This window comes from Zalophus californianus, chromosome 10 (assembly GCF_009762305.2).
Source record: "Zalophus californianus isolate mZalCal1 chromosome 10, mZalCal1.pri.v2, whole genome shotgun sequence".
In the NCBI taxonomy this organism is placed as follows: domain Eukaryota; kingdom Metazoa; phylum Chordata; class Mammalia; order Carnivora; family Otariidae; genus Zalophus; species Zalophus californianus.
The window spans coordinates 59,948,741-59,961,141 of NC_045604.1; the positions used below are offsets into that span (position 1 = coordinate 59,948,741).

Sequence of the window (12,401 nt, forward strand, 5' to 3'; positions counted from 1 at the left end):
TGTCTTTGTTACTACACTGTAACTAAATGGCTGCCATCACTCCCTACAATAGTCTAAAATGAGCCAGATGTTTAAGCTTGGGGTCAGGGGACCAAGTTATAAACAAACATGATGAATGACATTTTTTTTCTCTCATCTAGTCCCTGTGTCCTTCATTTTACTTCTTAATACATCAGAGGTTTTGGAATTCAGCTCTTATTTCTCTTTAATTCCACCAGGATCTAAATACTCTTTTTTTTTTTTAAAGATTTTATTTATTTATTCATGAGAGACAGAGAGAGAGAGAGAGAGAAAGAGAGAGAGGCAGAGGGAGAAGCAGGCTCCCAAGGAGCAGGGAGCCCGATGCGGGACCTCCTTCCCTTCCTCAACTGTCCTCAGTTTGTGTTAATCACTCTTGCACTTTTTTCATTCACCTATATATGTATTCCTCAACATATTGTTACCTTTGCAAAACCTAGAGACAACCACAAATTTAATTGGGTAAGAAGAGGGAAATATTTATATTATTAGGCACCGGTTTATAAGAGAAAATAAGCTGAAAAAAGTTTCTAACCTATGGTTTCTCTTCTAGCTTCAGAGTCCCTAAAGTTTTAAGGGCACTTTGGGGGGACTAGGCAAAAACATGAATGAATTTTGTGAATACAGAGATCACCGGTGGTGGGGCTTCTGGCTGTGCTAGAGTATGAGCCAGGTGCTGTATATCTGGCAGAATATGGTCAGAAGGGAGTGTGTGACATCTCTTCTCAGGAACTGGTCAAAATTAATATTTTCCTCCTAAAACTCCTCTATTATTGGGATATTGGCCTTCTTGAATTGGTTTATTGTTCCCAATGTTTCCTCTTCTTTTTGACGTACTTTTGGGCAATATTCTCACATTTATTTGCCATACCTTCTATTGAATTTTTCTGTTTATGATACCATGTTTTTTTGTGAGAAGAATCATTTTCTTTTTCCAATTTGGAGGGTGTTGTAGTAATCCAGGCAATAGCTGGGAGTGTGTGGGAACAGGGTGGTAGCAATGACAGCGATGAGAGGAAGTCATATTCTGCATGTATTTGAAATGTAGAACCAGGAGGATTCACGATGTGTTGGATGTGGAATGTGAGCAAAAGAACGAGTTAAGGATAGTCCATCTGGCAGATGGAGTCTCCATCATGTGAGACAGTGGAGAGTGTGGGCAGAGTGGGTCTACCGCTAGAGTTCCAGGTGGGCTAGCTGAGAAGACTGTTGGTTCGATAAGCCGGGGGTTCAGGAAGGAGGTTGGAGGCTAGAGAGGAAAATGTTCCAAATCCACCATAAGACTGGAGGAGCTCACCAAGGTTGGAGAGGAGATGTGGGTGAGAAGAGGTAAAAGGATCAAGCCCTAGGATCCTTCAACAATAAGAGGTTGGGGAGAGAAGGAGCCAGATAAGGTGAATGAAGAATGGGGAGCATTACGAGCAGCAGGAAGAGAGTGGCATCCTGGAAGCCAAATTAAGCATGTGTATCTGGAGAAAGGAATTATTCACTGTATCAAATGCTGCTGAGGATGGAGAAATGTGCATTTGGATTTCACAGAATTGAAATTACTGGTGACTCAGTAATCAGAGCAAAAGCTTAACGGGGTGGGATTAAAAAGATAAGGGCAGAGAAGAATGTGGGGACGATGGGTATTGGCGTACCTTAGGAAGATACGGAGGAGTTTCTCGTGTGTGTTTGTGTGTTTGTGTGTGTGTGTGTTTCTCCCCTGTTTTCTGGTCTCTAGTATCTGTGTTAGAGGCGTCCTGTAGAGGATTTGGTCTTTGGCTGTCCTGGCTTAAAAGTGGGGGGGGGGTAAAAGCTGGTGAGAAGCTGTGAGCCCTCTTGGGCAGTCTTTTGATTTTGAGTTCAGTGTGTTATTATCTGGGTACATTATTTGTTGGGGGAACCACCAGCGTCTTTTTGTTCTTTCCTCTTGGGGTGGTGAGATTCCCCAGAGACTTTTAGTTTCTGGCCTGGGAGAGTAAAGGTCTGTCTGGCAGTTTTCTGGGCCCCACATTGAGGATGAGAGCTGGCTGGAAGTGCAGGTGGGGGGCGGGGGAGGGAAGTTTTGTCTTCAACATTGCAGTACTGCACGTGGTCCCTTTGTTTTCCGTGTGGTGCTCTGGCCTGCAACTGTGCTTGTTGTCCCTCTGCCCAGAGACTTTGTTTTAATTTCTCAAGACAATAAACCTGACACACTTGGGGAGAGCATTTTCGGAATGGAGATATAACTGATGGACAGATACCATTCACCCTTCTTGTTTCTGGGACTCCCCCTTCGGAGTTGGTGTTCAGTGTTCCCGTGGACAGCTGTGGATTCTTCATTTACAGGTCTGCTAAACTCTACAACTAGTTTCCATGTTTTGTTGCTGTCACTGCCTCTCCTTTCAGTCCTGATGAATTTGTGTTTTAGAAAACCTCTTTACAATGGTTGCAGTGGAACTTTAGGTGAGAGTAGAACTGGATGCACATTATTTCCTCTGCCATCCGAGGCAAAGATGCTTCCATTGATACATCTACATCACATCACAGTTCAAATAAAATGAATTTGAGTGCTATTAGGATTTATACTATTATTCATTTGCTTTCAAACTGTTACTTTGAGGATCTTTTCCGCGTGACAATTGCATTATTTGTTTCCCCTTTGCACCAGTTCTGCCGTGTGCTTACATTGACGTATAATTATATGTTCGTATCTTTCTGCTTCACCAACCTGTGATAGAGGAGCTCATATCTCCAGATCCCCCAAATGGTTTACAGTGCATTTACAAAAGAGATAATAAATATTGTCAGATAAAGTGAATAGCAACTACCTCCCCCCACAAAAGGTGAAATCTTTAATTTCATTGAAATGTATAGTGAGATAGAAATTATCTTCACACACATCCTTTTTTCCTCATTTTAAAGTGTAATGGCAAGTCACTTGCAATTCCTTAAAGAGATCTCTTAGAAAAGTTTGGTCCCCAGTGGCTAGGAGATGATGACAAGCTGGGAACCATTTTAAATGAGAGATGCTTCTGATCTCTGCTACTTAAGATGAGTTTCTACGTGAACAAGGGTCTTTGCTTCTCAGCAGTTTGCCAAGCTAACTTCATCTTAGCTTTTCCTGTGGCTTCTGAATTCCAAAGGGGGTAAAGACGGTTTCTCTAAGCCCTCACACTCTTTCTTACTGTGTTACTGAGAAGAGGGCATGAACTGTAAATACAGACTGATTTGCACTTCTTTTGTGTTTAAGCTTTTGCTGACTCTGCTTCCTTCCCATATACCTTATTCAAAATCAGTGTTGATGGTTTCCCTGTGGGTGAGACGTGTTTAGTCTCCCATGTTAGTATAGGCACAAGTGAAACTGTCATTTTCTCCTTTTTGCTGAGAATGTTTTCAACCTAGTTGGTCTAAAATCTCTCAAAATACCGATTTGGAGAGCCATTGGTAAAATATTTTTCATATAGGAATAATGTTAAAGGGGCTATAATAACAAGAAACACAACCAACATTTTCTGAGTGTTTGCCCATAGAAATGGTGCAGCTTCTAGGTATTTTCCTTGAATAATCTTCTGCAAGAATCCTAGAGGGTGGATGTTTTTATTAGGTCCATTTTGCAGATTCCAAGCAAATTGAGACACCGTGTGTTACACAGATAATAATACATGCTGGAGCCAGTTTGACCCAGAGCCCACTGTGTTCCACTGTTTCCCAGTGCTCTTTGTCAGATGATGATAGCACAGGACATATTATTATCTTTGTGTTTTATGTTTTTGCACTTAAAGTCATCTAGAACAAAGTTATTTGTTTGTGAAAGGGCAATCAGGCTCAGCTCAAGGAATATTCAGCTTGTTCCGTCAAGTTAAAGGAACAGTTAATTTTCAGGAATTACTAACTCAGCCTATTTCAACCTGTCTGACGTTCAACAAAGATTTTTTTTCCAAGCCTCTGTGTACTAGGTTCTTCTATATATGGTGAAGGACACAACAATAGATTAGGCATGGTCATGTAGTTGTATAGGGAAGCGTCTGTCAGTATTATCTCATGTCTCCATATGTCTGTCTGTCATGCCTCAGATAAACTCAGTCTCACTTAGACTCGGAGCCTTAGCTGATTTGATAGGCTATGTCTGAAGTCAGCTTCCCTGACTAGTGCATTTCTTCTTTCTGGTAAATCATGATGCCTCCCCATTTTTTCTGTGCCCTTAGAGCCTGATAGAAAAACAAAAACTTTGATAAAATTAATACATGGTAGAGAATAATAGAGAACCACAAGTTGAGATTTGAAATCCAAGCAACAAAGAGCCAGAGTTAGCAACCTGGTATGGTGGGCAGCCTCTCAGAGGGCCTCCAAAGACCTGGTATTAACGCTCTTGTGCGTGGGCTGGACCTAGAGACTCATAATGAATAAAATATAATGGGATGCCACTTCTAAGACTAGGTTACAAAGAGAAGGTGGCCTTATCTTGCATAACCCCTCTTGCTCCTCTAAAGGAAGCCTACTGTCTTATTGTGAGCTTCCCTGTGGAGAGACATATCTGGCAAGAAACTGAGGCTCAGTTTCAGCCAATAGCCAGTGAGGAGCTGAAGCCTTCAGTCTGAGCGACTGAATCTTGCCAACAACCATGTGAGGTTGGGAATGGATCCCCCTGCAGAGCCTTCATAAATGATCTTAGCCTCAGCCAACTCCATGATTAAAGTCTTATGAGAAACCTTGAGGCAAAGGCACCCAGCTAAGCTGCACCTGGATTGCTGACCCATGGATAATATGTTTGCTGATGATATGATGATATATTTTAAGCCCTAAGCTTTAGTGTAATTTGCTGTGCAGAAATGGATAACTAATATTCTTGGTAATAAACGCCATAAGGTTTTCTACTTTTGGAGGTCTCTACCGCCAGTTTAGCAGGTCATGTGGGTGGGAGGGATTAAGGCAAGAAACCACTGGGACTGGAGTGTCAGGGCTGATGGAGGGAAGGGGCCATCAAAAGCAGCCTCAGGGCTGTCCTATCCCCCTGGGGAGACCCGAGCTTTAAAAAAAAAAAAAAAAAAAAAAGACCCAAAACAAAACAAGAGTGGAGTAAGTCAAGCACTAACGGTGTTCCATGACTTAAAGTATCGCGTTCAGTAAGAGTAATTATTTCATATTGAATTATACCAATAAAAGGAACTGCTTCATCTGGCTACTCAAAATATATGGAACACTTATGAATTTGGCTAATGTTTTGTGAACTTTTGTTTTGCTGAGTTTCCTTTAACACGACCTCTTAAAATATGGTCCTTTCCCTTTTATGCACTTTTTTGACCAGAAGCACAGAGACTGGATTCTTGTTATGCAGAAATTCAGACAGATGTGTTACACTCTAGTCTCTGAGTGACTTAGCATCGTAGTGAGTTAGAATAAGCAACCTGTCCCACATTTCTGGTGTCAAAGAAGGCAGTGTTAATAGCAAAGACCAAGTGTCCAGGGAATGTGATACAGGCCCATGATGATCACCTGTTTGTGTACTTGTGTGCACAATGTCACGTGTCCAGCATACAACCATGTCCCATGTTGGATCTAGAATTCTTTTTATGTCATGCAGTATCTTAAAATCAAAAGGAAATAGATTTTTTTTCTGTTAGCATAGTTCACTTTGATGCATTTTTAATATCTTAGGTTAAATTGACTATTTGAGTTCTAAAATAGCCTATTTTGCTCTTCATTTTGTAACATCATGGTTTAACGAGAAGTGCGTTGGATATCAGCAAGTGTGTACCAGTGGAGTTCATGAATTCAAGAACTATTTGTGGTCTTAACTTCTGATTATTGTAAGCAAATGTTTAATCCTGAACCTAATTTTAATCTAACACATTCCCAGCCCTGTCTCTAGTTTCTAACCAATGTGTTCACAGATAATACACATTTTCAAATTAATTACATAAATGATTCCAAGGCTTCTTGAATTATCGTTCTTACTATAAAATTCCTTATTTTCTCCACATGATAAACATATGCTACAGACAAAAGTTATTATCCCACTCGATAAAGTCTCAGAGAAGCTTAGTGTCTTGATCAACAACAAACAGCCTGTTGGTAGGAAAGCCTGAAAGAGTACCATTGTTGTTCTACTTAATTATCACATCCTTGGCATTTTACAAAAGTTTTAGCTTAAAAATAAAAATGCTATCCCTTTTGGTCTGGAGTGATTATTAACACATGGTCATTTATAGGTTGTTTAAAGAGAGTGGTGAAAGCCTCCATATGTTCTAATCCTGGAAAGTCTGTGTACTTTACAAATAAATTAATAATCTTTTAATATGCAAAAAAGGCTAGAATTTCCTCTCAACACCTTCTTAGTCCTTGAACTCTTCTACATAAAAGCAGAACAGGTGCTTCTTGGCTAAATTCAAAGTAATGAATTTATATATATTTTATGGGAAAGCAATTAAAGCTGCTTGGTAGACCTGCAGGGGTATTTCTGGGTAGGCAGTGTGTGGGTCCCAGACAATGATGGCTGCTCCCAAAAGTCTTAGAGCAAAGAGGAGGAAATGAGTATGAAATATTTGGCCTCTTCTAATCTGAAGTATAATCACATTAACACCTAGTTGAATGTTAGGGAATAAAGTAATCTGAAAGATTTATCACTGAATATCCTTCCAAATTTGGGGTTTATTTGTGTTCTGAAATCCAAGTCTTATGCCTAACACTTTAAATGCCAAGTAAAACAGACAGAGGATGATGGACGATACCCAGATACAGATACAGAACCACCGGAAGGAAATCTTCTACGGTGAAGCCATGGAGTTCCCGACTGCCGGGAACTCGGGCCTCATCTCCTACTCTGTCTCCCTGGTGGAAGAATCGCAAGACCTGTCAATTCCAGAGACCCTGGTGTACTAAGACACGGTAGTGTTCTGGTGGCCCCTTGCATCTTTACTCCCGGCACCCAGATGCCTCTAGAGGTCACCTGTGCAGAGTGATGCAGGTCCAGGGTTTTGTGAACACAGTGATGGAACGGAGCGAGAAGAGTAACGGCCAGGTGGTATCTGTCTACGAGGACCCCAACCGCCTGGGCAGGTGGCTCCAGGATGAGATGGCCTTCTGTTACACCCAGGCTCCCCACAAGACTCTTTCCTTGGTCCTCGACACCCCTTGGGTTCTCACGCTGGACGACTTCCCCATGAAATACTCCCTGAGCCCAGGGGTTGGCTACATGATCCAAGGCACCAAGGACCACAGGGTGGCCAGCATGGACTCTATTGGGAACCTGATGGTGTCCCCACCAGTCAAAGTGGAAGGGAAAGAGTACCCCCTAGGCAGGATCCTCATTGGCAGCTGCTTTTACCCCAGCAAGGAGGGCCGAGACATGGGTAAGGCCCTCTGGGACTTCCTCTATGCCCAGCGAGTCCAGGCCCCGGTGGAGCTGTTCTTGGACTGGCTGATGGTCAGCCACATGGATGAGTTCATGTGCTTCATCCCCACGCAGGATAAGAGTGAGGGTGACAAGGGCTTCCAGCTGCTCCTGGCCAGCCCCAGCTCCTGCTACAGACTGTTCGAGGAGAAACAGAAGGAGGGCTACAGAGACCTGAGGTCCTGTAGCCCTGTTTGCAGAGGTCCGGGAGGACCAACTCCTTTCCAACGGGAGGGAGGCCAACACCATCAATCAACTTCTGGCTGATGAAAACATGAGGAAGCAGAACAACTACGTAGAGAAGTGCATTAACCTGAACCGTGACATCCTGAAGAAGGAGCTGGGTCTGGTGGAAAGGGACATCATTGACATCCCACAGCTCTTCTGCTTGGAGCAGCTGATTAACGTCCCCTCCAAGCAGATGGCAAAATTGTTCGCGAGGCCCTACTTCCCTAACCTGCTGCAGATGATCGTGATGGACAAGAATTTGGGCATCCCCAAGCCTTTTGGGCCCCAGATCAAGGGCATCTCCTGCCTGGAAGAAAAGATCTGCCAGTTGCTAGAGCCCCTGGGCTTCAAGTGCACCTTCATCGATGACTTTGACTGCTACCTGACTGAAATCGGGGACTTCTGTGCCTGTGCCAACATCTGCAGGGTACCCTTTGCCTTCAAATGGTGGAGGATGGTGCCCGAGCCCCAGGCCTAGCCCCGCCCCAGCGTGAATGGCCCCTTAATCACCATTCCACAGCATCCCGATGCCCTGCCTGTCCAGAGACCAATACACTCCTCCTCCCCCCGGCCACCCTCGTCCCTCAGTATCTGGAGGGGGTGGCCATCGCTGCCAGCTTGAACCCTCTCGGAAAATGGTCTTCGGCTAAGAAGTGGTTGCTAAGTATCCATTAAAGTTCTAGGTGTTCTGAAAAAAAAGTTACAGTGGTAACTGTAAGCCAGGCTGTCATTTAGTTGTGATAGTTCATTGTTCCGGTGAGAACACATGCCTTAATAGATGCAGGTGGAATTTTTCTTTTTGGTTTATGAGGGCACAAAACACAAGTAGGAAAAAAAAAAGAAACTCATTCAACTTTGAGTTAGATAATAAAGTATATTAGAGCCAGAAGAGTTGAACTTTTATGAAAAGTGGGAACTATCATTAACCAGCCTCATGCTAGATCCTTTTACTTGTTCCTGCCTTTGGTCCCCACGAAACCCAAAATCTTGCTAATATTTTCTTTGATTTCCTTTTCCCCTCACCCCAGCCCCCTATAAAGAAACTGGAACTTGTCGAGTTAAGTAACTTACTTGAAGTAATGCAGCAGCAAAGAAAAATTTAAACCCAGTTAAGTTTGATTCCATGTTCTTGTTCCTTCTACATCAATAAAGCATCCCATAAAAACAGTATTCCCTTTTGGGGGAAAATAGAAGCTATCACCTTGAAATAATCTCAAAAAAAAGATCTTTTCCTCTCAAAGAAGGCTGAAATTTTGCACATGGAATCAGGGAATTTGTGAGGTGCTTTTTCCTTGAAACTTTTGCCACCTTAAAAAAACACAGTATGTGTATTTCTATTTCTATTTCTAAACTCCTTAGCATGGCCATAGCTAGAAATCTGATTGGAGTGGTCTCTGCACATCCAGTTGTTTGCAGCCTTTCGAGGCTGAGTAATTGAGAACATCCACATCAAATAGCTCTAATTTCAAGTCATTGTTTCTTTTTTTTTTTAAAGATTTTATTTATTTATTTGAGAATGAGAGACAGAGAGCACGAGAGGGAAGAGGGTCAGAGGGAGAAGCAGACTCCCCCCTGAGCAGGGAGCCCGATGCGGGACTCGATCCCGGGACTCCAGGATCATGGCCTGAGCCGAAGGCAGTCGCTTAACAAAGTGAGCCACCCAGGCGCCCCTCAAGTCATTGTTTCTCAAATAACAGTTAACCAGTGTACCAAGCTAGTATAGTCCCTGGATGCTAAGAACACTTTACATATTATTGAGTTCATGAGTGAATGCATTGTTTTATTTCCTTGATTTTAGAATTTATCAGTTGAAAATATACAGATTTTAAGGGAGGGAGCACTAGAAGACACCACTAAATATTTAGAAAGATAGGAATTTTAGTCTGAGTCTTGATTTCTGAAATGTTAAAATGTGCTTTTTAAATTGAGTAAATATAGCACCTCAGTAACCTTAATTTTTCCCAAATTAATTCTTTTGCCTTTATTTCCCATCTAGAACTCCTCTCATTCCATCCATTCATCTGCCAGTATCTAATTTTCTCTAATTTTCAGCTACTCAAGCATGACTTTATTGTTCTCTCAAAACTGTGATTCCCATCAAATTGTGTTAGCATCTCTCAAGTGTAAAGCCAACTAAGAGAAAATTGTGTGGAAAAATAGTAACAGTATTTCTTTCCATGGAGATTTCCTTGTGGATGACTAAATAGTGAGGTTTCATGGCTTAGGAACTTTTGAGGACTTGCTTAGGACCATATACCAATGATTAGGACCACATGGCATTTATTAAGATAATTCTTGAGTACCTGACATTGTGTGAGATAAACCGATGAGAAACCACACTTATACACACAAAGTTTCATGTGGGGAACACTTGTAGGAATAACATGTTTTAAAACTATGGATAACGTCAGAGGACAACTGTATCTTTTATAAAGAGTTTTGACTTAAGTACGAATGATTTTATTGTGTCTTTACTTTGTTCTTTACGAAGAATGAAATCTTATACTAAGTTGACTGTTGGCATTTCTTTCATTGTTTTCCCATCAATCTTTTGCTGTGTCACCAGAGGAATGTAGAAATACTGGACTATTATCTAATGAATTTCAAAGTCGGAGATCTTTGGGTTCAGTGTAAATTTTATTTAAGGGCTAGACAATGTACAAATCCAAGGGGATAATTTCACACATGATTTTGCTATCCTTATTTGGGTTTTATGCATTTTGTTACATTATAGGCACATTACCGCTAGTAAAAATCATTTATTAATCCCTTTTAATTAATTTTTGAAATATAGTCAAAGTTAGTTGGGCTAGTTTTACCACTTTGAGTTGCTAAACAGATTGTGATATGTTTGCCTTATGTGGTCTAAGGAGTGAAAAGATTTGTCTGAAAATCTTAATCAAATTCTTAGATTGATATTTGAGACATAATTTGTTGGAAATGGAGATAATAGAATATTATTAGGGTGGAAGTATCATATTCTACTTACTATGATCTTGGTGAATCTGGGCTCTGTTCCCAGCTCCAGATAGAAATGCTAAATTATCTTGGTTAGATTTCTCATCCATCATATGCTTCAATTTCCCACTTGTCTTTTTTAATTCATTCTTGGTATTTTGCCAGAGTCAACTAGAAAATGTCTCATGTACTTTAGGCTTTGAGAGAAAAGACAGTGTGAAATGCCTCAATTATTCAAAATAAATCTAATCAATTTGTGATTATCTACTTTGTGATTTTTCTCCCAGAAATCTTTAATCCCATACATAGCAGCTTCATTGGCTACTTGGCACAAATCTGATCAGGGCAAATTCACATCATTTCCAGCTAATATATATGTAGGTAATGCAGAATGTTTTTGATTAATCTGTGCCCAAACTGAGTTATGAAACATACTGACTCCAAAATCCAACATGCTTCTCAGGCCAAAAGAAATGCGTTTAAGAACATATTCCCAGTTTTTGATTATCCATTCCACTTCTTCCTTATATAAGCATGGGTAGTTTGTACACTAAGAATGGATTTTGGGGCTCCTGGGTGGCTCAGTCAGTTGAGCATCTGACTCATGATCTTGGCTCAGGTCTTAATCTCACTGTTGTGAGTTTGAGCCCCATGTTGAGTTCCGCGCTGAGCATGAAACCTACTTAAAAAAAGAATGGATTTTTAAGGGTGCATCTGTGTTAATCTCAATACCATAGTCAATGAATTGTCCTTCGATTATAACAATGTAAAAAATTATAACAGAAAATTCATCTTTTATTTTTATATTAAGTCCTTCAGTCCCTCACAAAATGGGATGTGACAGTAACAGGAGTGATTTGCCCGTTTGAGCAAATTTTTCAAATTCATGCAGTTGGACCTTGAAAGACTCACAGTTTATCTTTGACCTTTGACTGGGTCATATTCATGGGATTTTGTGTTTGAGGGACAAGTGAAAGCTTTACACTTTACCCCTGTCGAAATTCCTTGGACACAGTCTTGATAGTGGAGTAAGTGGGTGCGGTGAAGTTAGAACACTGTTCTGGAGAAGGTCACTGTTGTTCAAGATGGTCGGACATCTTTTCACAACTGACTTAAATGGGAATTTATATTCTTTCTTTCATATGTTTTTTTTTTTTTTTCCACAGCTGTTGTGAACTTGGACAATTCTGTGGTTGATCTGGAGACCCTTCAAGCTCTCTATGAGAATGTGAGTAATAGAAGGAATTTTATGTGTGAGTATATAATACACAATACTTGCCAATATGTACATCTAGACTCATTGTCTTAATGTCCTTTAAGAAAAATTGATCTGGGTGCACTGAAGTTACTTAAGTATAAGTTTGTTAAAATACTTTCTAGGAAACCTACTGGACAAGTGTGTGGTTTCATAATTTCAAAGGATGTGGTTCAACGCTTGCTCTATGTGAGGTCATTCACAATCCCTCTTTTGAAATATAATAGTCAATACTTACGTAGAGGTTAATTTGAATTGAGCATTGTTCTGTGTACTAACTCAGTTAATTTCCACATGAAAACTCTAGATAGGTTCAATTATTATCCCCATTTTACATTTGAGGAAGTTTAGGCATAGCAAGGTCAGATGACTTGTTCAGAAATCACAGTTCACAGTCATATTAGTTCAAATAGTAACAGGCTAGATTTTTTAATAGCCACGTACAGTAGAGGAACTTAAAGAATCCATTATGAATAATAGGTAAGCGTGTATAACATATACAAATAGAATTCATGATAATTCCTGGTTAACTTCCATTAAAATACAAGTCGAAAGAGGGAGAAATATTTGTTTTATCCGTGGCAA

The 12,401-nt window shown here is 40.7% G+C and overlaps 1 protein-coding gene and 1 pseudogene across 1 annotated transcript in view; both read left to right on the top strand.

The window, feature by feature from the left end:
- Positions 1 to 12,401, top strand: part of FMN2 (formin 2) — a 370,583-nt gene that overhangs the window by 176,692 nt on the left and 181,490 nt on the right. The window contains 1 exon segment of the mRNA XM_027609713.2: positions 11,728 to 11,789. Within this exon segment, the coding sequence (XP_027465514.2) occupies positions 11,728 to 11,789 (62 nt within the window).
- On the top strand, positions 6,703 to 8,081 carry LOC113931990 (annotated as a pseudogene).